Below are 26,248 nucleotides of genomic sequence, written 5' to 3'. Positions count from 1 at the left end.
AAAAGAGGTAATTGGGAACATATTTTCTGGGAGTGTTATGAGTTGGCAGACTTTAGAAAATTTCAAGTAGACTCCAGAGAATTTTTATTCAGGTAGACAGCAAATATTGGAGATGTGATGGGGAAAAAAGAGGTAATTGGGAACATATTTTCTGGAAGTGTTACGAGTTGGCAGACTTTTAAAAATTCCCAGTAGACTGCTCTATCAGAGATACTGAGTGAGGAAATCCATGTATCTAGGGAAATTATTTTTCTGACCTGTGATACCAAATCGGAATTGCCTAGACATAGTAAGACCTTTCTGAGTATAATTATGATAGCTGCCAAAAAAGCAATTGCTGGAAAATGGAAATCAAAGTTTAAACCAACTTTACAAGGAAGTAGTGAATATACTATCAGAGATAAAACAACTGGAACTTGGATCTTTAGAAAAAGGGTAGGAGCAAATTACATAGAACAAATAGGAATTGTGGGAACAATATGTACAGGGGAGGAATGAGATTTAAAAGAAGGCAGGATTTGAATGAGCTATGTAATGTGTGATTGACAATGACTAGATAGATCATGAGTGATGTATAATCTTTGCAACTAAGATTATGTCAATATGGTTCGTTTTCATTTATATAAATGGATGATTGCCTATGTCATAACTGATAATTTAATAAAGATTCTTCTTCTTTAAAAAAAAATACTAGGTAAAGATTTCTGATTCATATGCGGGACTTAGAAGTTATTCCATTTATTTGTCACAGTTACTGGTACCTGGTAATAGCAATGTGTTGGAAAAAGCTACACAAACATTTATTACATTTCATGAAGCAAAACATCAGTCACCTCCCACACACCTTGATAGGTTTGTATTGCAGTCACTCACTTCTTGTAATCTTTTAAGAATGGCATTTAGTATTCCTTGGCCCAAAAATGACTGACACACATGCACATACGCAAGCACACATGCACGCACACACATGAAAAGGGGAAATAACATGTTTAAAAAATGAAAAAATATTACCAACATAACAGTGTTGCAGTACTGATTAATGGTGGTATTAGTATTATTAAACTGTGTGACATAATTGCTTCAGGGAACTTTCCCATTCTGCTGCAGTTCAGTCAGAACCATGTTTTAAGTACTATTTCTCAAATTTAGTATTTGTAGGTAGGACATGTTGCAGCATTAGGGAGCAAGGCTCAGGAGAGAGTACTTTACTGTTGAGGAAAACCATATCCTCACAGCTGCCCTTAAGCTATATGGAAAGCGTTTTTTTTTTTTTTTTGGAAAAGGGGATTCAAGACAGGCAGAGCATGATAATGTGTGTTATAAAAGACTCTCTGATGTAATAAGGGGAGTGAAATCATTCCCTAGCACAGTGAAGGAAGAGAGCTAGTGATATGATATCCCATTTCAGGAGTAAGACAAGGCATAACACAATTGCATGTAGTTCAACACAATGCAGGCCTTCTCCTGTATAAAGTTTAACACCTGATAAGGAGTGCCTACTGTCTGTATGAGGGGATGACTATGATGCAGGGGATGATGGCACTGGATTCATTCAAGGTGGCATGGATGTCAGCAGCTTGTACACCGTCATCCTACACACACACACACACTTTCACAGAAGGTCAGTGTTGCTGTGCAGTATATTTTAATATTGCATGTATTCCTTAGTATACTGAATGACTGTATACAAATTTGAAATGTTTCTCCACAAAGTATTTTATCATTATCATAAGTAGCACTACAAGAACAGACAGTACATAGTACGTGTGTGCCATAACTCTCACAGTCATAATACAGGACAGTGGCATGCTGCCACAAAGTGCACTGGCAGGGCTCTTTCCTTCCAACAGGTTGATAACTCCATCATCACTGATGCAGATCCGTACATAGTACACCATTATGAAATTAGTTATTCCTTTATTTATTTGTGGGTGTTGACTGGGATAGTTTGGCTGGACTGAGAGCCCCTTTTCAGAGGTCTCCCAGGGAGAAATGCTGCACATTAACTATCAGTAGCCTATAATAAATTGTTACATCATGGGCATGCAGTCATTTACAGTATTACAGTTATAACTCAGTACAATAATGTGTTACATCACAGGCATGCAATAATTTACAGTAGTGTAACTCAGTACATCTTTGTTGTTGAATCCCTGGTGGAAGACACACTGTTTGAGGTTGTGTAATGATAAAACAAGTACACTTGTCCATCTTTCTACTTAACAGAATCAACTACTGAAAACTTCAACAAGGTGTCTTTATTCCTCTTACAGGGAGGGTATTAGAGAGAGAGTCTCCTAGATCTGCTAGCTAAAGTGATTTATTTGGACTTATCCTTTATACTCTGTTTCTTGTTAGTGTTGTCATCCTCTGGGTCACAGGTGGGATATCAGACCTGACTTGAGCTTTCTGGATTACCTCTGTTTCCAACACTATCATTAGGGTATATTATGCATGATGCAATTCAGATGTGACACCCAGTCACAACTTTGCAGTCTGTAATACATACCTAAGGCAACAACCCCAAAAAGTGGCAGAAGAAGTGCACCATGTAACAAAACAGTTACACCTAAAGTAATACTTACCTGCAATGTGAAGAAGAAAAATGAATAAAGGATGAGGCATAAAATTATATCGAACAAAAAAAATTCTGATTGCAAAAGCAATGGCATCTGAATACAAATTCTTGCTAATTTCATTATGACATCATCACTGTAGTACACTTCTTCAGCATGTATCAGCAGATAAAGGCTACTGCCTATTTGTATATACACTGCTTCAATCCCTAGCCACTCTGTCAATCCCCCACCTCTGGTATGCCTGGCACTTGTGCCACTGCCCACTGAACTCTGCAAATTATGACAACTGTAACCATATGAACTATACATCTGTGTTCTGTATATGAAAAAATGTCTGAAGGACAATGTGAGTTGACCAGTGCACCATGCTTAAGCATGTCTGGGAAGTCCCTGGGTTGCTGCCATCACCTGACCACTTTCACTGTCATCATTCAAATGACAGAGGGAGTTGCAATGCCAGCATCTGTCCTTACGTCTGGCAGTTGCACACTAGACAAATGCATAATCATGTTGCAGAATGCAACAAGCGATGAACATTCTACATGTACTAGCAGGGTCATACTGAAGAGCCACTCTGACTCTCTGACTCATCTAGGAAACAAAAACAGGTTTTCAGCAGGTCAAACTCTTGCTCAGTGACTGTCCATCTCTGGGACAGGATGGTGTAACGCACAGTTGTTTAGTTTCCTGTGGTTGCAGACTGGAGTCTTTGGTCAAGGATCAAGTGGGTAGCCTGCATAACCTGAAAATATGGTAAAGGTGAGACACATGAAGATGGGGCAGTTACTCAATAAAACCTTGATTTACATTTATAGGAATGCTATGAGGAACAAGGTTATTTAGGGTGCACTTAACTACTAGGTGTCCGTGAGGTACCCTGCCATGCAGGAAGTGGTGGTACAGTTAACCTATATGTCAGAAGTGAGAATCATGAGTACTGCCAGGATGCTGGGCTGTTACCTTGGTGATACAGCCATGTGCATCACACACAGCCTGTTTCCTGATGGAATGGTAACTGTTCCTTTTATGATGCATTTTCCCATGTTGGATGCAATCTGTTGCAAGAAGCACCTCAGGAAATTGTACCATTCCATAGAATTCATGCATGATACTGGTTCATACCTGTAGTGACACCTGGAAGTAGATATGCTCATTCATGTAAGCCAGAAGCAGAAACCTGTGAGATAACCAATCCCAGTCTGTCTCTGAAAGCTTCTCATGGCAAGTAGAGTGACAGCTGTACATACTTTGATATCCACAGGAATAGGAAGGCCATGCATTCTCTCATTTCCAGTTTGTGAGCCATACAGGTTCATCCAAACCCTTTTAATGTCCTTGCCCATGCTAAACCTGTCCAGTAGCTACTTCTCCTCAAAGTTGTAATGGGTGACCTTTTGCCTGTATCTCCTCCTCCAAAGTCACAGAGCACCACTGTGCACATTGACTTCCAGTGCAGTGGAAGCAAGCAGCTCAAAGTAGAATACAGCAACATTAGCAGCAAAATCAAGCATCTTGGCCAATTGCAGACTGACTGAAAAAGACATGGATTCACTTTTTATAAGGCAAGTTTGCACCAAAATGTGACTGATTTACAAAATGTGGGAATAACACAGTGCAGGTGTTTCATTTGCATACAATTTCTCATTTACATCTCATTATGTAGTTATTTGCCTATGAAGTTTTGCACAACTTTCCTAAAATTACACATAAGTATAGCTTATATCTGTGAATTGTGTCCAATTTTTGCTTGTTTTCAGCTAGCACACATACCCCCTCTGCATATGTATGACTATCATACTATCCCAAAATCTTTTAAAGGAATTCCTAATTAATGGTTGAAAAACAGTCTCTTGGATGATGCTGAGAGGAAAACTATGTGAACCAAATAACCTTAAATAATATAGAACATCTATAAAGACTTTCATTATTTTGTGAATTTCCATATAGAAGACTTAGCCTCTGATTCCAGAGTTATACAGGAACATTTTAGACTTGGTCATCAGCTGTGTGAAGATTCAGTTTGTCTTAGTGCGTTGGTCACATCCTGTGGGCTGAATGTAATTCAAAGATATAGCTTGCATAGAATGGGCACAGCTACTTTTTTGATGTCATGTTGTCTTTCCTATAACTAAAGTAGTAATACAGAAGTTTAGCTCAAGTGAAGGGTTTGCACATTACTCTAGTTCTGACCCTTCCATAGCTTTCTCCACACACTTCTGAATGAGTCTGTCTTCATAGCTGTGCCTTGAAAATGTCCAGAGATAGTTTGTGTAGATGCAGAACATGGATGCTTTTAGCATTCACCAAAGCATGGTTTGTGTTGTTAGATTTATGGCAGGTATGCACAATAAAGTGTGGATGGATGGTTGTCCTCACAGTAGTTTGTAGATGTTCTATATGAACATCAGCTATGCGTTAAATGCAGGCTTTTAGAGGAGCGCTCATAGAAATGGTTACTCTTTGCTGTCATTTACTGTCATGTGCCAAGTAACAGTTTTTCAACCCTCAGTGTCTGGCACTGAAACCTTCATTCTCACCTTTTCAGCTATGACTCAAATATGAATGAATCAAGGGATGACAAAAAGAATAAGTTTTCCACTACCATGGAGTTTGTGGAAGTCTATCTGAAGATTGTTTTGAGTGAAGATTTCCCCTTCGCTGATGAGGAGAAGAATAAGCTAACCTTTGAGGTAAGGAATTTTCAGGCGGTAAAATGGTTTGAGTAATTTATATAGATTGACCAGTAATATTGTTGGGATATTTTTAAATGCTGACAAACTGAAGTGAATACAGGCATATATCATTTATTTAGCTATTTATTTTTATTGTAATGTTAGCGGTGAGCAGCAGACTGTACTTTTCTGAAGACTGGGATCAGACTCCAAGTCCTAATGTTATGTCTTTCCTGGAATTGCTACTTGAAAAATGTGACTCGTCTATAATGCCCTAAATTCTTCATAACTTCTAATTTTTCCATAGCTATGCTCATTCATTGTCAACCAGTTGAAATATTGGATAAAAGTCCAAATGTTTTGTCTTTCTTGAAATTACAACTCGCTTCCCTAATCAATGCTTCCCAAGGGTGTTGCACTGAGTCCTCTGTAGATAAACCCAATGATCCAAATTTTTAGTCATTTGATCATGGATTGGGGTAATCAAATCTAGAGGCTGCCCTCCTGGGTTCATCAGCAGGCCTGCATGGGCCAGCAGACCCCAGCTGAAGAGGTTCCTCCTGGTGATCTTGTACTGGGGCTTGCACCTAAGCCCTGGCATCAAGCAGGTGTTTGATGTGTGGTAATGTTTAAATTGCATCATTGGGGATTTAGGCCTGAAGCATGTTCCAGCCCCTGTGCATGCCTTTCCCCCCACTGCGCATGACCCACTACCAGCTTTGATCCCCTGACACCCCACACCAGTTCATAATGCAGTAACCCTTGTGCAAAGTCAATTCCATGGGCAGCAAGGGACCTGCTTTTCCTTCATCTCCAGGTTCATTTGAAGATTCAGAGCATCTTAAGACCACTATCTCTGAGATGGAGACCTGTATAGGAATAATATGACCATCAACTATGCTTTCTCTCCAGATGACCAATCCATTGGAGATGCCCTTAAGCTGATGAAAAAAATAATTTGAACTAGCCTCTAACCCTATTCCCTTCTCCTAGAATTACTCGGTGGAAGAAATCTAAAGAATCTTTGGTCATCCCAGTTCTGTTGTCTGTCATTATGGGTAATTAGGGCTGGCATTTTAACAACCTGACAGCACCAGAATTCTGTCCTTTTAGCCTCAAAAGGCTGAGTCCTTTTACAAGCTGCCATTAGAGTAGGCATATCACTTTATGCATTTCTGAAAGATGAGTCCTAAGTGATCAGTTTGGATAAGTATAATTTCTATATCCCTCAAAATTTGACAACTTTGCTGCTAGACAAGGAAGCCAAAGCTTTGCACAGGTGTAATATTTACACTCTTTCTTGTTGGGGCTTACAGTACTTGTTCATCTTACCAGTCCCATTTTCAGGTACTTCTAGTTAGGAAGGCATTGGATAAGCTTGAAGATGTTTTAGAATCTGGGTTCAAGGATGATCTTGAAGAGATCCACTCCACAGCCTCTTCTGTGGGATGCCATGTATTTTAGTGTAAGTTTAATTGCATTGACACCTTGATCAGGGCTACAGAGTTAAGTGTTTCATAGCAAGGGAGAGCATGCCATCCCTTTTGGAGCGACCATAGAAACAAGATCCTAGATGACAATTTTTTGGAAGGATATACCCTTCTTTGGGGGGGGGGCACTTTTTGGCCAGCCCCAAAAGAGGATCATGCCTCTTTGGTATCCAAAGAACATCCACATGCATTACACCTTCCTGGTCTCTTCACTACTGGTAAAAATCACCTAGTTTATTAACTTATTCAGCATTTGTGGTGCAGTGGGGTAAAGCTCTGCTTACAACCCAGATGAACCAAGATTAATTAGTGGGTCAACAAGCTAGAATAGTTGGGGGTTGAGAGATTCACAACATACACTGGTATGCTTGCCTGGGACGGAGGGAGGTTTGTGGTGGTTCCTCCCCCTATGGTGACCTGCCATTCCAAGAGAGTGGTATAAGCTGCTCCCCTGAAATCAAGCCCTAGGGGAAGAACATTGGTGGGTCTTCCCTAGCAAGTGTGGTAGTCCTTGCAAAGGCATGTCAGGGAGGGGGCATGCCTCCATATCAAGTATAAGCGGTCCGTCTGTGTTGACCAGGAATGCATATCACCACTCAGGGATGGAATTAGCTTGCATCCATAAAATGCTCTAATGACTGCCAAGATGACAACTCCACAATCAGATCTTACCTTATAGGAATGAATGGGCATGGATCAGCTCTCACCCTTGAGGAGTGAATGGGCCAGTAGATTGTGGGGAGCTGATGATTGGCACACAGTGGGGCTCCAGAAAAAGAACAGTAAAAAAGGGTGGGGGCAAGACTTTTGGATCAACCTACATCATTGGAGTTCTTTTTTAGCATCTTTATTAAAACACATTTTAGACAGTGACATCAGTACACGAACATTGGTAGAAGAGAAAACAAACTGTAGTAACATGTTTCATGCAGTTTACATATATGTTTTGTTTTTAACAATTGTCTTTCACTTCAAATTTGCATAAGTTGCTCATCTCCTTCCTTCCCTTAATCCTCACTTCTCTTCTTGAACATAATTCTGCATGTATTGTTTTATTAATTCCATTCATTTTTATGTAATTTACTCCATCTCCACCTCAGTTGTTTTATCTCCTTTGCAATATTCAGTACTTCAGAATAGATGGTACAGATTTTGATTTTGATTTTCTAGTAATTGTTTTTTCAGCAGCCGATAGCATTTGGAAGGCCTTATTATATCTATGCAATTCCGATCCCATGTCCCAGCTCAAAAGAAACATTTCCTTGTTTACAACAGTTTGTTCACCCACCATTTCTGACAAAGTACTCTGTGTGGAATTTTTAATATCTGCCAACTCATTATATTCCCAAAAACATGTTCCTAGTTTTCTGTCTCTTTCCTGTCACAGTTCCAGCATTGCTATCTAGCTGAGGAAAAAGTCTGCATAGTGCATTAAAATGTATATGCACACATTTCCAAGCAAAAATCCAAAACCTTCAAATTCACAAAAAGTGCACTAATGCGAGGGATAAATGTCACACCAGCAATGCCAGGTAAAGATAAAAACTTTTCATTCACCACTAAACAACCAAAGACTATATAAGTTGTTGCGAATAAACAGTTTTTTTTTAATCTTTTCCTGGTGTTGGTGATGTGGCATTTACTCCTCACATTGGTGCACTTTTCTGCACTTTTTTGTGATTTTGTTGGTTTTGTACCATACTTATGCATTGGATTCGGTTTTAAAAATCCAAAACCTTCTGGACTTCATTGCATACTTGGGAACCAGACAGATGTCTTTGCATTGATCTTCTGTAAATCGCCCTTTCAATCTCTTTGTAATTTTTTTTTTTTAACATTTGTTAACCGGAAAAGTCCGACTTGGAACGAAGCCAATTTGCAGCAGAGGCCCAGGGAGAAACGCTCCAGACATATGTCTTTGTAACTTCTTCTGATTGATTCCTATAGTCATCATGCAGTATTTTATATGTACCATTGCCTCATGCTTATTTCATTACAGTGCATTTTTATCATAGTTTTTATTGATGCATGATCTTAAATATTTATTGGAAGTGTGCCAAAGCTTTCTGTTAAATACACACACTCCTATGAAATATATGATCCAATGCTGTCATTTCCATCTGGATTCAACCTGTGGGTTATCTGATCTGACTCAGATCTGAGACTGGCCACTTTCCATAGACTTTAGCCTGTCAAGCTATGCCTCCCCTACCATAATCCCTTGCTCTTCAGGCCACCTCAGATCTTGTTTTCTGCCATTCCTGGATAGCAGTGTGATTGATTGCTCTGCCAAGGTACATCCTTTGCTAGAGCTTACCTTAATCTTTTCCTAGATCCTGTACACTGTTTTATGTATCTTTTGATAGTTAGTGAGTGTAGTAGTTGTAGTGTTGGTAGCACTTTGTAGGTAAAGTAGATTAAGTTTTCGGGTTAGGGTTTGCTTGTTGGTGGGCTTTTCCCACCTAGTACATATCTGTAGAATTAGTGTGTTAGGGTTTGGTACTGTGATTTTTGTAGACATATATATGTGTGTGTATCTATATGTATATGTATATATATATATATATATATATATATATATATATATATATCTATATCTATATATATATATGTGTGTGTGTGTGTGTGTATGTGTATGCATGTGTGTGTATGTACGTATATATATGGTTTCACTTCAGATTCTCTAAGTACTGAAATATCGAACTTCAGTAGCTCGAGACCGAAGTGTCGAAACTGCACTTGCGCGAAAGTGCAGAATACCGAGTGTGGAAATGTCGAATGTGGAAATGTCGAATCCACGGTGTGGATGTAGCTGGAGATTCAGGTAAGTGATGTTTTACTATGGGTTTTGAGTAGGGATTTTAGTGTGTGTGAGTGTGTTTGGAGTTTTGAGGTGTGCGTTAGGGTAGGTAGGTAAGATTGTGAATGTGTAAGTGTTGCGAGTGGTGGTATTTGTACGTATGTGATGTGTGTTTGTGCAAGGGGGTGTAGAATGTGTAGTGGTGGTGTTTGTGTTTTTAGTGCGACCTTGGAGTTAGTATATATAAGTAGCAGGGTTGTGGGGGGTGTAGGGGGGGCTTGCTCCCCCTGCTTATATGTAGTGCCAGCGCGTGTTTGTTTTGTTGGTTTATGGTGTAGGGAGGAAGGTGTCTGTGTGTTTGTGTGTGGAGTGTGTATGTGGGTAGTCGCAAATTTGAATTTTGCGCTTTTGGCTTTTTGGATTTTTAAATTTTGGTTTTTACAGTCTTGACATACTGAATTTCAATATTTCAGTATTCCAGGATTGTAAAGTGAAACTCTCTCTCTCTCTCTATATATATATATATATATATCTTGGATTTTCTCCATATTTTTCTTTTTTCTTTTTTTTTTTTTTTTTTTTTTTTTTGCTGTTTGTAGGTTTAGGATGGATAAACATTTAAAAAAATGTGTAGTGTGTGGGCACAAGCTTCCCTCACAGGGCACACACAACCAGTGTGTGTATTGTTTAGGGGCTGCACATCTGGATCCCCCTTGCTCTATCTGTGAGGTTTTCGGTGCCTGTGCTGTTAATGAGTGGAGGGCCAAGCTGGTTCTGAAAGGGCTTCTTCCAGCAGGTGATTCCTCTTCAGCCTCCTCCAGCAAGAAGTAGAAGTCTGATTGGAGTCAAAAGAATTCTGAGGACCCCAAAGTGGATAAGGGTGATCAAAAGCTTTTTGCTCCCTCTTGTTCTTCTTCTGGTCTGTCAGATCTGACGTCCAAAGAACCCAGAATCTACTGATGGCTTTGGCCCCAATCAGTGGCTTCAACTCCTTGCCCCTTTTATAAGACCTTTTCCCCTTTCTCCCCAGCTGCCTCATGGGTGTCCTCACCAGAGTCATCCCCGTCTCCACCCTGGATCCGAGCTTCTCTGGTTCAGATCCAGTTGTTGGAGCCCCCGTCCAGCATGCAAGCCTCCTTCGGTGACTTCATCAGCTTGATCACCCAGTTGGTCAGGAGTTTAGGACCAGTGGGGTTTGGAACAGTTGATGCAGTCCTTGTTTACAGGCATAGATGCAATTAAGACTCATCCCCTTGGCTTCAGGCCCTCAACCCAAGCTTTGCTCTTTTACACTGGTTTCATCCCTCTGGCCCATTGGCTCAGAGGGGTCATTGGAGTCAGTTGCCTTTTCTCCCTTAGGGTCAGATCCAATGGTTTGGCCAATTTTGGCACTAACCCCTTGTTTTCATGAACTAGAGCTGAGTTGGAGCTGAGCAGATTCCAGGGCTGAGATGCCGGGGCAGAGGTGTCCAGGTTGTGTTTGACGATCCCTGTTTGGTGGTCATTCCTCTTGCTTGGGGATTCTGCTCTGCATAGTTTTTTTCAATAAATATCTTTATTAAATTATCACATATGACATAGGCAGTCTTACATTTATATAAATGAAAAACAAACATCATTGACACCACTTTAGGTACAAACATTATACATCACAGACACCATTGAAACAACTGTAGTTGCAGACATTATACATCACTTACAATCTATCCAGTCATTGCCAATTAAGCATTATATGACTCATTCAAATCCTGCCTCTTAAACCTTGTTCCTTCTCTGCATATACTGTTCCCACAATTCCTATGTAGTTTGCTCCTTCCATTTTCTAAAGATCCCAATTCAAGTTGTTCTATCTCTGTTACTATATTCACTATTTCTAGTAAGGTTGGTTTAGACTTTGATTTCCGTTTTCTATTAATTGCTTTTTTGGCAGCCACCATAATTCGACTCAGCAAGGCTTTACTATGCCTAGGCAATTCCGTTTCTGTATCATATCTCAAAAAAATCATCTCCACAGTCAATCCAATCCACTCACACAGCATCTCCAACAGAGCAGTCCGCAGGGAATACCTAAAGTCCGCCAGCTCATTAGACACTCAGAAAATATATTCCCAGCCACTCCTTTCTTGCTCTTCACACCTCTAACATTTGCTATCCACCTTCGGAAAATTCTCTGGATAGTTTCGCTCCAGTCTTGGCACAGGGCAAGCTGGATTGGTCACTGGGTCTGGTGCCTCCTCCAGGTCTTTGGATCTTATGTCTGCTGGCTCTAGGCAGCCTGCTTCAGTTTCTGCCTTTGATTTTGTGGAAAGGATGTTCACCTGCTAGGTGCAGGAGTGTTCAGGTACAGCCAATGCCCCTTCCCTTTGACGTCTGCATCTGTGGACACTCTTCTATCTGTTCTGAGGTAGCTCACCCCTGGTGGTCTCCAGTCTGTCTGCCTGCCCTTCCTTTAGGGCCCCTGGCCTCAGGGTCCCCCTCCCCAGATTCTCTATGTCTGGAGGTTTCAGGCAATAGGCGGTGCAAGAGAAGGCACCTGGACTCTCCCAAAGAGTCCCTCACCGAGGATACTGAACTCAAGGAAGGGGAGGGGTCCTTAGAATCTCCCTGTGAGGACAACTCTTTTGGTGACCTTTTGGATCTGCTTTGCCAGCATCAGGGTAGACTGCCAAATCCCTGTTTCTGGAGAAATCTGTATTTCTGGAGGCTTTCAGGGTGGGTCCATCCACATCTTGGGTAGTTCCCTCTATGGACACTGTTGCTGACCTGGTGTCCCAGAGGGTGTGAAGGAGCCTGATATGGTGGAACCAATCCCCCCCAGGACCTGCAACACTGGAGTAAGGGTCCGGCTGTGGATGCTATTGTGGTGGTGGCAGTCACTGAAAAGGATATTTTGGAAGAGAGTTCCTTGGCTCATCCCCTAAATAGGGAATCTTAGGAATTGGACTGATTAGGGAAGTGATCTTACACCTCATCCACCTTTGCACTGAGGGCTTTGAATTATCTAGCTCACTTGACCAGATTTCAGTATGACATTCAGTCAGAACTGTCAAGGGTAATTAAGACTCAGCAGACTTCAGAATCTCAGAAGACTTTGAAGACTCAGATGTCCACTTTGCAATCTATTGCTAACCTGTCTATGTGTCTGCTGTCTAATGTGGATGATGGCATGTCTCGAGCTGCTGGCACTGGTGTTGTCATACACCTGCACACTTGGATGAGGCTGTGTAAATTCATGCACTGCTTCAAGGCAGCCTTTATTAATGCTCGCTTTGACAACTGTTGTATTTTGGGTCCAAGGTTAAGGACACTTTGACCAGTACTGAGCAGGAGGGGAAGACACTATCTGCTGTGGGAGTGTGTTTTGCTACCCCCTCAGCAGATCATCTCTTGGAATCATAAGGGGAAAAATGTCTTTTTTAGGAAAGCTTAGCAGTCAGTCCAGGAAGCTCCTGCTGAGGGTGTACCCCCCATGGCAGAGTGGGTAACCACAATGGATGCTGCCTCTGCAGCAGGGGTGGTTTGCAGAATCAGGGGTTTAATAAAGCTTTCTCCAGTAGGCCCTTTCAGTGTCCCTGAAAGGTTGGCCAACTGTCCTGATTCTGGAGAGAGTCAGGGGTTGCTTGGATCTACTCCCAAAATCTTGGGAGGCCATCACCTCAGACGCCTGGGTGTTAAGAGTCATATCCAGAGACTAACCAGTTCTATTTTTGGATACTCCAAATTTAAATTCCAGACATCTCCCAAACATACCTCTCTGTCAGAGAAAGGATATGGCTATCGAAATCCAAAAATTGCTAGAAAACTGAGTCACAAAAGAGGTCCCACAAGACAAGTGCAGATCTGTGGTCTAATCTAGTTTGTTTTTTTTTTGTTCCAAAGAAGATCATGGACCTCAGGCCAGTTTTGGATTTGAGTAGCTTGAACTGCGTTGTCAAGCAGACCAAGTTCCAGATGGTCACAGTGCAGTCCATTCTACCTCTCTTGAGAAAGGATGATTCTGTGTGCTCATTTATCCTCAAGGACACCTACCATCATATAAAGATTATGAGATAATCCAAAGGTTTCTGCATCTCTGACTGGAAGCTAGTCATGATCAGTACTGAGCACTTCTGTTTGGTCTCACCACCACCACCCAGGTGTTCAACAATTGTATGGCAGTCGTGGTAGCCTGGCTCAGGCTGCAGGGGTTTCAGGTCTTTCCTTACCTGGACAATTGCTCTTGACTGCCCCCTTGAAGACATCATTGATCAGAGCCAGGGGAATTAAGGTAAACTACCAAAAAGATCTAGTCTTCTTCCTGTGCAGTTGATAGAGTTTATAGGTTTCTCGGATTGCAAGGCCTCCAATTTCCAGAGTTTCAACCCTGCTGGGTCTTGCTCATTCATTGCTCTCTTTCCCAAAATGTCTAGCTTGTCTTCTTCTCAAGCTCTTGGGACATATGGTGGCCAACATTTGCTTAGTTCCCCTTGCAGGGGACTACATGAGGGTTCTGAAGTGGACATTGGTCATGCACTGGTCTTATCTGACATAGCCAATGGAGTTCCCCGTTGCTTTGACAGAGGCCTGTCAGAATTAAATCAGATGATGGATGATGTCTCCCTTGATATCCACCAGGAAACTGTTAATTTCCCCCCTCCTCTGGGCTTGGTCACAATAGACACCTCTTTGTTGAGAGGCCATGAGAGTTTGGCAGTGGGCAATTTCATCTCACTGATTTGTGGTTGCAGTGCACATGTTAGGGAGATTCAACATTTTAGCAGACAGTTTGGGCAGGATCATTCTCTTTCTGCACAAGTGGTCCCTGAATCCGAGAGTGACTGCTTGAATGTTTTGGCACTACGGCACTCCATGTTGGGATGTATTCACATCCCATTACAACACCACATGCAGCAACTATTATTGCCTTATTCTCTCCTCAGGGGCAGTCACCTGTGGATGCTGTTCTGTATAATTGGCCCCTGGGTCTCTTGTATGCCTGTCACCCAACTCGGCTGATAATAACATTTCTTCAGAAGGTAGTCCTTTGCAGAGTGACTACAATCCTCATTGCCCCCTTTTGGCCCCAACAGGTGTGGTTATCCTTCCTTTGGCCTCTTCAGAGGCACCCTTCTTGGAACTTGGATCCCATTCCAGATGTGATCTCTCAACTGGTGGGTGTGGACCACCCAACCTTGAGACCCACAAATTCATTGCATGCTTTTTCCAGTTCCCTTGACAGCCTGGAATCCCAAGCTTTCTGACAAAGATGTGCAGATTTTGTCATCCTCACGGAAACTGTTTATGTGTAGGGCGTATGCCAGTAAGTAGAAATGTTTTGCTTGTTAGGCTGCCTGTAGGGGTTTGGATCCTTTTTCAGTCCCCACCCCCCGAGGTCATTTTTGACTTCCTGATTTGTTTCACTCGTGCTGTAGTTATTCTAGTATTAAGGAGCAACTGGCAGCCATTTCCAATTTCCACATTGGTAGAGATAATATGCCCTTAGTGGCTCTCAAAATTTCAAAGGTCTACCTTAAGCATACTCTTTTGTTATGTCCTCTGGTTTGGGACCCTGTCCCTCAGTAGGATTTGCCTTTCATCCTCCAGGTGTCGCCTTTGCCTCCCTTTGAGCCTTCTACTGGTGTTGACTTGAAGTTTTTATCTTGAAGGACCTTATTCTGGGTGGCAGTTAGTCCTGCCATGCTGGTGTCAGAGCTGCACGCCCTGTCATCAGTACCTCCCTACTTTCATCAGGATAGGGTTTCCCTCCACATGGATCCTTCCTTCCTTCCTTCCTAAGGTGACTACAGAGAGCAAATTAAGTCAGTACATTTACTTACCAGTGTTTATCCTGAATTTTCCAATAAGGGGAAATACTTACTGCATTGTCTGGATGTACATAGACAATTGATGTTTTACTTGGACAGAACCAATTCTTTCAGAATGTCTAAGCAGTTGTTTGTTTCCTTTTCCAAGGCCAGGATGGGCATGCCATTGTCTAAGGCTACACTCTCCAAATAGCTATCTGATTGTATTTCTTTTGAGTATAGTTTGAAACAAAAGCCCTTGAGGGGTAAACCAAAAGGTCATTCTACTAGAGTTATGTCTACTTCTGTAGCATGTTTCTCCAGAGCTGCATTGGATGATGTTTGTGCAGCTGTCACCTGAGATGGCCCTCATACCTTGTGTTCTACTAGAAATTGGACATTCATTCGAGGTCCACACCTTTCTTTGGTTTCTCTGTATTGCGCAGTTTCCTTCTGTGAGACTTCACTGGATTTTATGTGGCTGGGGACACTTTCCTACAGGTTGAATCCAGATGGAAAAGGCAGCATTGGATATGAAAGTTATGTACTTACCATAACAATATATCTGTGTTGTCTCTTTCCTTCTGGATCAGCCTTTCCACACTCCAGCCCCTGGCTTTATGGTGAGGCTCTTGACTATGTAATGACAAAATTTGGGAGGTAGTTCTTCCCTCTTTTGTTGGGGTCCTTCACATTTTTCCCATAGATTTTGGGCATTATTAGTTTGGGTAGTATGGAGCAAACCTGATCTGAGGTAGTTATAAGGAGTGAGGGATTATAGGTAGAGGAGGTGGAGCTCCATGGTCTGCAGTCTGTGGAATATGGCTGGTCTTGGATCTGAATTGGATCAGATAACCCATAGGATGAACCAGACACAAAGACACAAAATGGATCTATTTTTATGCGTGGCTGCGGTGGTGCAGCGGTTAGCATTGTCACCTCACAGCAAGAGGCTCTCCGGTTTGATCCTCCGCTGGGGTGCCTACTGTGCGGAGTCTGCATGTCCTCCCTGTGGTCGAGTGGGTTTCCTCCGGGTGCTCCGGTTTCCTCCCACATTCCAAAGACATGCTGTAGGTGGATTGGACACTTTAAATTGGCCCTAGGTGTGCATGTGTGTGCCTTCTGTGGAAGGTTGGGCACCGGACTGGCAACTCAACACCATAAAACTCCACTGCCAATCATGAGTGGACAGGTGATCTGCTGTGGTGACCCCTAACCGGGAAAAGCCAAAAGAAGAAGAAGACATAACTTTTGACCTGATGTCAATTTTCTTTCATTCCTCAACAGTTAGGTGTGGATCTGATCCTTGGATCCAACTAGGCTGTTATTTTCAGCTTGTGACCACTAAAAAACTCTCAAGCTCCTCCTTCCTTATCCATAATGCTCTATCCCCTAACTACCTCAGATCTTTTTTGCTGCTTTCTCATTCAAACGTGGTCACTGTGAGGTCTCAAGCTTAGTATTGTTATTTTGGAAGATGAGTCTAATTTTACTATATTTACTCTTTGCGTACCTTTATATCTTAATATACTTTTATGATATAACTTTTATTGTTGTAGTGTCTGCTTTAACTCCTCCCTTTCCTACACTTTTGTGTATTCCTTATTACCGTTGTTGCTAAACTTTTCTTCTTCCCTTTTATACATGCAGAATGTATTCTTGATACTCTTTTTCTTTGACTAAATATATATACCAAAAAAATGTATTTTTTGTATTTGTTGTATTTTTCTGCTTCTTCTTCTTTCGGCTGCTCCCGTTAGGGGTTGCCACTTCTGCTATTGGTTGTTAATAATGTCTGAAAAGGTGTCAGGGTTTACAAAATGTCAGAAATGTGGTCACAAATTACCACTTTCTGACTCTCACACCTTATGCGTCTACTCTCCCACCTTATGCGTCTATTGTCTAGGCTCAGAATACCTTCAAACAGAGTGCATGATTTGCAAATATTTTAATCCTAGGGCCACTGCAGACAGGGAAAACAAACTGATTATAAAAGATTTGTTATCTTCCTCCTTCTTGGAAGCTCAATATGGGGCTCATCCCCCCCAGAAGGAGCTTTCTGGTAAACATTTAGGTCCATCTGGGTCCTCAACCCCATCCTCAGATCCAATGATGGAACCTCTTAAGAAAAAACTTAAGAAATCAGATCTGGTCCCTGCTTCTTCCCCAAAGCTGGCATCGGAAAACAAATCGACTTTCTTGTATCCTATCATTTTGGATCCAAAGTTGTTACCTCAGACCCATTACTCTCCCACCATAGATTCAGTACCCTCTCGGGTACCATCTCCTTTTTTGGAATCCCACCGGTGCTCCAGATCTCCCTCAATGTTATCATCTCATTCTTCCAGAAGCCTGACCTGATGCTGATGTGGATAGAATGATGAAGAAGTTTGTCTTGGAGCAGATTTAGATGGGAGATCTTTCGACTTCTACCTCCCTCGGGCTAGGAAGCCCTTACTAGTACTACACCGCCAATCTTGGCTCCTTTTCTGACCCGACTTGTCGTTTCAGAGCCCTTGGATCTGAATCTCCCAGGGCCATCTGGTTTCGAGCTGAAGATCATAGTAGCTTTGACTGTGAGGCTTTCTCTGAGTGTTTCAGAGGTGGATGACTCTCTGAGCTGAAGTGTCCCTGTCAGATCTGAGGTGTCAGTCAACCTGAAGCTGTCAAACCTGTCTCTGCCCCTTGGAGCTTCGGCATTGGATATCTCAGCTCCAACTTCTGCCTCGGGCAAATTGACTTTGGGACAGGAGGAGCCCATGGGTCAGAAGCTTAGCTTCTCAGCTCCATCAACTTTCTTCTTCCCAGAGCATTCTGCCTTTGAGGTGGTGAAGGAGTGTTCTCTGCTTCTGCAGGATAGACGCTTCTTCAACCCTTGGATCTCCCCTCTAGATCCCGTATGTCTCTGCACCTTTAGCCTCATCATTCCACTCCACAGGGGCAGCCATCCCAAAGTCTCTAGGCTACCCAGTAGGGTATTACTATTTCTTCTGATACTTCTCTGGAACACCCCACTGAAGAAGACCCTAGGAAGAGGAAGTGCAAGAGGAGGCACTAAAAATCCCCTCAGGAGTCAATCACAGAAAGTACAGATTTCAGTGATGGGGAAGGTTCCGCAAGTTCTCAACCTGAAGACGTCTCATTTGGAGACATCCTAGAGATCCTTAAGAAGAGGGGTGGCTGCTCCACTGATAACCCTTCCAAAGAGGAATCTGTATTCATGGAGGCCTTTGAGTCTGGCCCATCTACCTCCTGGGTGATTCCACCTACTGACGAGCTCATTGATATGATCTCTAGGCAGGCATGGAAGGAATCAGACACAGCTGAGCCAGTTCCTAAAAGACCAGACCAGATTTTGGCACCACCTGCAAAAAGGAATTTTGGAGCAAGGGAGTGCCCATAGATGCCATAGTCAGGGGCAGCGGCCACCAAAAAAGAGCTCGCAAAACAGAGTTCATAGGTTCATAGGTTGGTACTAGGCTATCTGCCCGAAGGCATTTATAGGTCTAGCCAGAATGTGTTGGCTTTCGCCGCCCCTTAGATTAGTTCCCTGTGCCTCTGTCCAGCAGACCCACTGAAGTGATCCCCGAGGTAAACTTTCTGTTTCCCATCCACTTGTCAAGATTTCTTTTGAAGAGTGTTAGCGATGAGCTCTGCCTAATGTAGATTGGGATCTTGTTCCAAAGCATGGGAAGTCTCTGGGACAGGAATCTATCCCTCCAGCACGTCCTATTTATTGTTGTGGTGAGGTTTAGATCCCTAGAGCATGTGGCTCGAGTGGATAAGGTTTTCTTTAGGTGGAGCATGTCCATCAATTCTGGGTTGGACATGGCCTTGTATGTCAGGAAGAGATCACTTCTGAGTAGGCGGTATGCAACCGAGTACAACTGGAGTTTCTTCAGTTGAGCTGCATAGGGCATCTATTTGAGGCCAGTGATCCTCTTGGTGAGGTACCTCTGTGGTCTTTCCAGCTGTTGCAGGTGTCTTGTAAGATACATCCCAAATGGGGCATTGTACTCTATGATGGGTCTGATGAGTGATGAGTAGAGGGGCACAATGACATCTTTTGATCTGGATGCAAACCCTTTTGTGATTAGGTGGGCCACGTAGAAGGATTTTCTAACCACTTTGGCAATGTGATTATCAAAAGTGAGATTACTATCTACTTGGGTCCCCAGGTCCCTTATTACGTCTTCTGTTTTTAGGGGACTACTACCTATGTGGTAGTTTGTGGGTACTTTGTTTTTTCCAAAAGGGATGACTATGCATTTTCTGGCATTAAGTTTGAGGCCATGATTTTGAACACCAGGTATCCGTCTCAGTGAGACCCTTTTGGAGGATGTCTGTGTCAGCCGGAGAGTCAATTATAGCCCCTAGTTTGCAGTCGTCTGTGAACTTGGTCAGCCATAGTCCTCCTGTGCTTGCCTGTACCTCTGAGAAGTATACGCTGAACAGGAGGGGTCCTAGGACTGAGCCCTGGGGAATGCCACTTGTAACCGATTTAGAGTCGGACCTAGCTCCCACAATTCTCACCATGTGGGTTCTGTCCGTGAGCCATTTGGCAACCCATCTTTGTGACGTAGGGGTTTACGTTCAGGCTGGTGAGCTTGTCTATAATACCAGAATGGGGAATGGTGTCGAAGGCCTTAGCAAGGTCTAGTTAGGCTGCGTGTACCACCTTTCCCTCGTTTATAGCCTTGGTAACTGTCTCAAACTGAACTTTCTTCTGTCCATCCCCCTAACAGAGAGTCTAGGGCATTGGACTGATTTGGGAAGCATGTGTATGCTTCCGTGACCTTTGCACTCAGATTGCTGAATTATTTGGCACACTTCACAAGATAACAGAGGGATCTGATTAAGGAACTTTCAATTTCCCTCTCTATGACCAGTACTCCAGATACTCAATCTTCTGTTGCCTTTAAGTTGGCTGCCCTTCAATCGATCACTTAACTCATCCATGAGGCTTATCTCCCATGCTGCTAAAGGTGCCTTAAGGGTGGCAGGTTCAGGCATTTCTGTTTAGGAGGCATGCCTGGATGCACTTGTGTGCCTTTACAGAGCCCTTTAAGTCCTCTTTCGTCAATGTTCCTTTTGACAGAAGCTCTTTGTTCGGCCCTAAAGTTAAGACCACACTCTCCATGTGCGAGCAAGATAGAAAGACCCTCTCTCCAGTTGGAGTATGTTTTTTGACTCCTCAAAGAACCTTTTCCAGGTTGGAAAATGTGGTTCAGGAAGTCCCAGAGTCCTTTCCAAGATCCCCATAAAGATAATACCCCTAAGGAGGGGGGACTCGAATGGAAGACGCCACCCACATGGCAACGGAGGCCTGGAGAACCAGGGGTTCAGATAGTCCTTCTCCAACAGACCCTACCAGCGTTATTGTCCGCCACTGGAGGCAATCGGGGGTTGTTTATCCCTGCACCAGAGTGCCTGGCTAGACAGAACAAAAGATATGTGGGTGAAGAGGATTATTTCTAGAGGTTATATAATTCCCTTTTCTCTATCACCTGCACCTCTATGCAAAATTCCCAATGTTCCACCCAGTCAGAGGAAAGCAGCAGCACTAGAAGTACAAAAGCTGTTATAAAAAAAGAGTCATCCAAGAGGTCACACCAGACCATATATAATTCAGAACCTGCTTACGATTCTTTTTAGTGCCAAAGAAAACAGGGGACTGCAGACCAATTTTGGATCTCAGCAGTTTGAGAAAATCACTTCAGCACACCAAGTTCCGGATGGTCATGTTTCAGTCCATTCTGTCCTTTTTGTGCAAAGATGACTGGGATGTGCTTGATAGATCTTCAGGATGTGTACTATCATATAAAAATGAACAGACAATCCAGAAGATACTTACGCTTCTGGCTGGGAGCCAGACATTACCAGTTCAGAACAATGCCCTTGGGCCTCACCACAGCCTTCAGGGTGTTCATCAAATGTATGGCAGTAGTAGCAGGTCACTTGCAACTGCAGGGATTCCGAGTGTTTCCATACTTGGACGATTGGCTCTTTACCACCCCAACCAGGCATCTACTGCTAAGAGCTCGACACCAGGTACTCCAGACTTGCTCCCGTCTAAGCATAACCATAAATTACAACAAATCTCAGAACCATCGTAAAAATAAAAAAGAGAAGTGTTGGTACCACAATCACACGAAGGTGAAGTTTCCTCCAATAATATCCACAAGTTATAGTAAACGAACAGTACTTTTATTTAAAACAAATAACATAAAACACTGCAAGTGTTTTTCGTTCAGCACAGTGTCCGAACTTCTTCAGACAAACACTGGCGCTACCAACAGCCTGTGTTTAAATAATGAATCAGTTGTTACGTCATTAATTCATTAGATCAATTAAATCAGTTAAATAACTCTGTTTGACCTAATTAAACAAACGGGCAGCATATCTTATGTTACAAAACAACCAGTCAGTGTTGAAAAATATATATGTATTACTTATTTTTTACACTTGAAATGTAAACTTGTAATGAAAACAGTAATAATATCCTTAATATGACTTAATTCACGTGAAATTGTAAATACAATCCAAGTCTTCCCTAAGTAGAGACCTGGAAACTTGTTCTACAAATCAAGAAACAGTTATTTTCTCTTTTGATAAAAATAGTCGCTGCAACCAAAACCACAACTTCATTTTCTATACTAAATCTATGTCCTTTTATCTAAAAGTTCAAAATACACTAAAACGTAATCATAACATGAAGGTTGTCTAAAAATGTGTGTTAAAAATATATATTAAAAAATATATATATACACATATGTATATATGTATCCACATACAAGATGTGTGTATACACACATATACAATGCATACATAGAACCAATATACTGTATTACAACCCATGGTTTCAAAGTACTACACCTCACCTAATAATATTTTTATTAATATTGTGTAGTATTCTTACATTTAAAAGTCTATTGTTCATGTTTCCAACTGGTTATTCAAGTAGTTTTATTAGGAAAAATGGTATAATGGGGCTAACAGTTAAAAAGGTTGGAAAGGCTCTTACTGCTGGACCTCAAATACACTCACCTTAATAAACTTCTAAGTTTCAATATACAGGTAATCGAGCATACTTCGTTAAGCCCTGGTTCTCTACAGGCCATTAAACGGAGTTGCCAGCTTATCTCCTACTTTTCCAATTCTAATCTCAATAGATTTTCATTTGTCAAGTTAAAGGCATTTACTGAGACTTGGTCGATGGCCATAAATGTGAATGAGTGGCCTGTGTGTGATCTACAATGTCTCGCAAGGGCGTTCTCCTCTTTATTTTTAGTAATGGCATAAATATGCTCATACACCCTATCCTTCAACCGCCTGTCCGTCTTCCCTATATAGAAAGACGGACATTGTTCACACTGGGCTAGATATACTATTCTTTTACTGTTTCAATTGTAAATATTTCTAAGAGAATAAGTTTCTTTCCTTATGGTAAAACTGTCAGCTGTCTCTATGTAGGCACAATACCTACATGAACCACATTTTTTGGTCCCTCCCTTCTCTTTATCTACTCTCAATCTCCTTTCTAATAACTCCTTCATGTTAGTACCTCTCCTGTATGTAATGGTGGGACCATAATTAAGAGTTTGTGTTAACTCTTTGTCCAATGATAAACAGAGCCAGTACTGCCTGACTACCTTACAAATTTCCTGTGCTTCAGGGCAATAAGTGAATATAAATGCTGCAGTAAAATTCTTTTTGTTCTCCGTTATTGCAGCAAGTGGTATTTCTAAATCATTGCTAGTGTCCACATTTCTAACTTGAAGCCCAAAATGTTCCACCTGGTTAGTAGGGTCAGTCACAGCTTGTACTTTTAAAATGGCTTCGTAAAACCCTTTTCTTCTTTTCAAAATGACTTCTTTAAAAATTCCTTCCAGAAATGAACTAGAATAACCCCTACGGGAAAACATTAAATGTAAATTGTCACACTCTTTTTCGAAGTCTTCATCTAATGTAATCATCTTTGCTGCCCTCACAAGCTGACCCTTCACTACAGATTTCTTTTGATGATGGGGATGTGAGCTGGAAAAATGGAGATAGGTGTTGGAAAAAGTACTTTTTCTGTAAATTTTCGATGTGTATCCCTCTAAATTCTAACTAAGCTCTACATTGAGAAAGCATATAGTAGTTTTTTGAAAGTTCATAGTGAACTTTAGAAAATCTGTGGTGGAGTTTAAATACTCTACTAATACTTCTGCTTCTTCTTCTTGTCCCTTAAATAAGATGAAAATATCGTCCAAATATCTTTTATACATAAAGATGTTAGCGTACCAAGGACTATTTAAAACATGGGTAGTCTCCCAGTGGGCCATCACCAAGTTCGCAAAACTTGCGCCCACTGGTGACCCCATTGCTACCCCTATTTTTTGCAAGAAAAGTTTATCTTCAAAAGAGACAAAATTATTTTTTAAAATAATGTCTAATAGTTGTTCTACAAAATTGCATTCATCACTTGTTGCTCCCTTTGTGCCAATAAATTCTACTACCCATTCAGTGCCTAAATCTTGTGGAATACATGAATAAAGTTCACACACATCTATTGTCAAAAAATTAAGGGAAATGTCAAAGACTATGTTTTGTATATTCTCCAAAAAGGACCATGAGTCTTTTAAAATTTGTTCTTCATTTTCCACATATTTTTTAAGGATTGAATCTACAAATTTTGCACAAGGGTAGGTGATTGATTGCCTTGCATCCACAAGTGTTCGAAATGGTGGGTTTCCCACGTTTTTATGAAGCTTGGGGATACCAAAAATGTTTGGAATCCTTGGGGCCAACATTGTTAAATAATGATTTTGTTCAGTACTAATTATCTCAGAACCATCTCAGACATTGGAGTTCATAGGAGCCATTTTCTGAGCAGTATCTGTGATAGCATCTCTTTCTCTGTCAAAAGTACAGACTCTTACAGACCTTGGGATCAATGTCTGCAGCTGTAGTTCTTGTTTCATTAAACAGATTTCATATGAGGATTCTTCAGTGGATGTTAGCAAATCAGTGGTCTAGTCTTCATCAACACGTCCATTCAGATAAGAATTATCCAAGCATGCAAAAGATACCTTTGTTGGTGGATCCACTCAGATCAAGTTTTTCAAGGCCTTCCTTTCATTCTTCCTCAACCCAAGGCCATAGTGACCACAGACACATCCCATATTGGGGGGGGGGGCACTTTCTGCGAAATATAGTCCAATGCACATGGTCCCTGGAAGAGGTGAATTTGCATATCAGTGCCCTGGAAATAAGAGCAGTGCTCTTAGCATTGCAGGACATCCAAGACTCTCCCACTTCTGGGACAGTTGCAATTCAGACAAGACAGTATGTCCATGGTTTGGTACATCAACAAATAAAGAAGAACCAGATCTAACCCCTTATGTCATGAAACTCTCAGAGTTTGGCAACGGCTGATCTTATCCAGCCGATTTCTAATAGCAATGCACATTCTGGGTAAATCCAGTGTGATAGCAGACAAGTTGTGCAGGTCCATTCTACTACTTCACAAGTAGTCTGTCAGCAAAATGTAGCAGAAATGATTTTTCACCAGTGGGGCCAGCCATGTTGCGACCTGTTTGCGTCTCCTCTAAACAAGTGCACAAGTGCAGCAGGTTCTTTGCCCTAAAGAACACGCTGGGATATAGTCACCAATCCAATAAAGCCACTTTACTCAATGGAAAACACAATACCATGTTGACCTAAGTTTCGTCTGCACACAAGACTTCTTCAGAACAAAGAACAAACTCATTCATCTGTTTAAATACCCACCCTAATGAATAATAAACCAACAGAAACAATAAATTTAAACCACCAATTAATCCCAATACAAGAATTTAAAAAGGAAATAGCTCATTTTCACATAACCCCCTTGAATAAAAAATCAAAAATCATTGAATACATATATATAAATTTAGATCCTTTGTGCAACATCTGCAAACATTAATAATCTCAATCAAATAAAACTCACTTAATTTTAGTTAATTTTTGTGAAAAATATATAAAAAACCTTGTTAAATATATCATAAAAATGCAAGAAAACATATTTAATATATGAATAAAAATAAGATATTATTAAATTCATTAAAAATCATCTACCTGAAATATGTTTTAGTTTTAAAACAGGTGCTATACTGATGGCATCATTAATACCAGGAAAATGGTTTTCATCCAATCTTAACTGCCATTTAAGTTAATCTATATCCAAATGTACATCTAATGTTCTACCTTTCGGGTCAAATCTCACTTGTATTACACAAAACTTAAATTGGTGTCCAGGAAATTCACTCACATGTCTCCTCAAAGCGTTAGTACTTTTGGAATGCTGTATATCCAGTATGTGTTCCTTAATTCTTTCCCTAAACCATCTTGATGTCTTCCGTACATAAAATGCCCGGCATAGATCACACTTAGCTGTATATACTACATTTTGCGTCTGACAGTTAAAATGACCATTAACAAAAATGTTGTACATATTGATCCTAAAATTGGGCTCTGTTTCCGATGTAAACCTACAGGTTTTACATCTCCCACATTTAAAATTGCCAATGGGTCTACCTGCAACACTCAATTTACTACGTTGTCCGTTCTGCAGAATTTCTTTGAAGGACCTATCCCTTCTATATACTATATTAAGGAGACCCCCCATTCTTTTTTCTACTTCTCTGTCCAATTTTAAAATGTTCCAATTTTTAAACATCATTTGTGCTAACCATTCTGCCTCCATATTATAGGTCACTGCAAGACGCATCACATCTCTATTCTTTTCACCGTCCTTAGAATTTACATTCTCTCCCATCCTTAAATCATCCTGTGCTAATCTTTTAAAATTCAGTATGGGACTATATATTCCCTCTGTCTTTTTCCGTACTACCTCATCTCCCACTTCCCCACATAAGGTTTTAGGATAACTTTTTTTGAT

The 26,248-nt window shown here is 41.4% G+C and overlaps 1 protein-coding gene across 1 annotated transcript in view; it reads left to right on the top strand.

Annotated features, from left to right (window-relative positions):
• ITPR3 (inositol 1,4,5-trisphosphate receptor type 3) overlaps positions 1-26,248 on the top strand; it is a 2,403,054-nt gene that overhangs the window by 1,248,919 nt on the left and 1,127,887 nt on the right. The window contains exon 20 of the mRNA XM_044076491.1: positions 5,125-5,269. Coding sequence (XP_043932426.1) covers positions 5,125-5,269 — 145 coding nt within the window. The remainder of the gene's footprint in view (positions 1-5,124; positions 5,270-26,248) is intronic.

This window comes from Protopterus annectens, chromosome 7.part0, assembly GCF_019279795.1.
Source record: "Protopterus annectens isolate FY-2018-M chromosome 7.part0, PAN1.0, whole genome shotgun sequence".
Taxonomy (NCBI): Eukaryota; Metazoa; Chordata; order Ceratodontiformes; family Protopteridae; genus Protopterus; species Protopterus annectens.
This window is presented reverse-complemented; position numbering and strand designations above follow the sequence as displayed.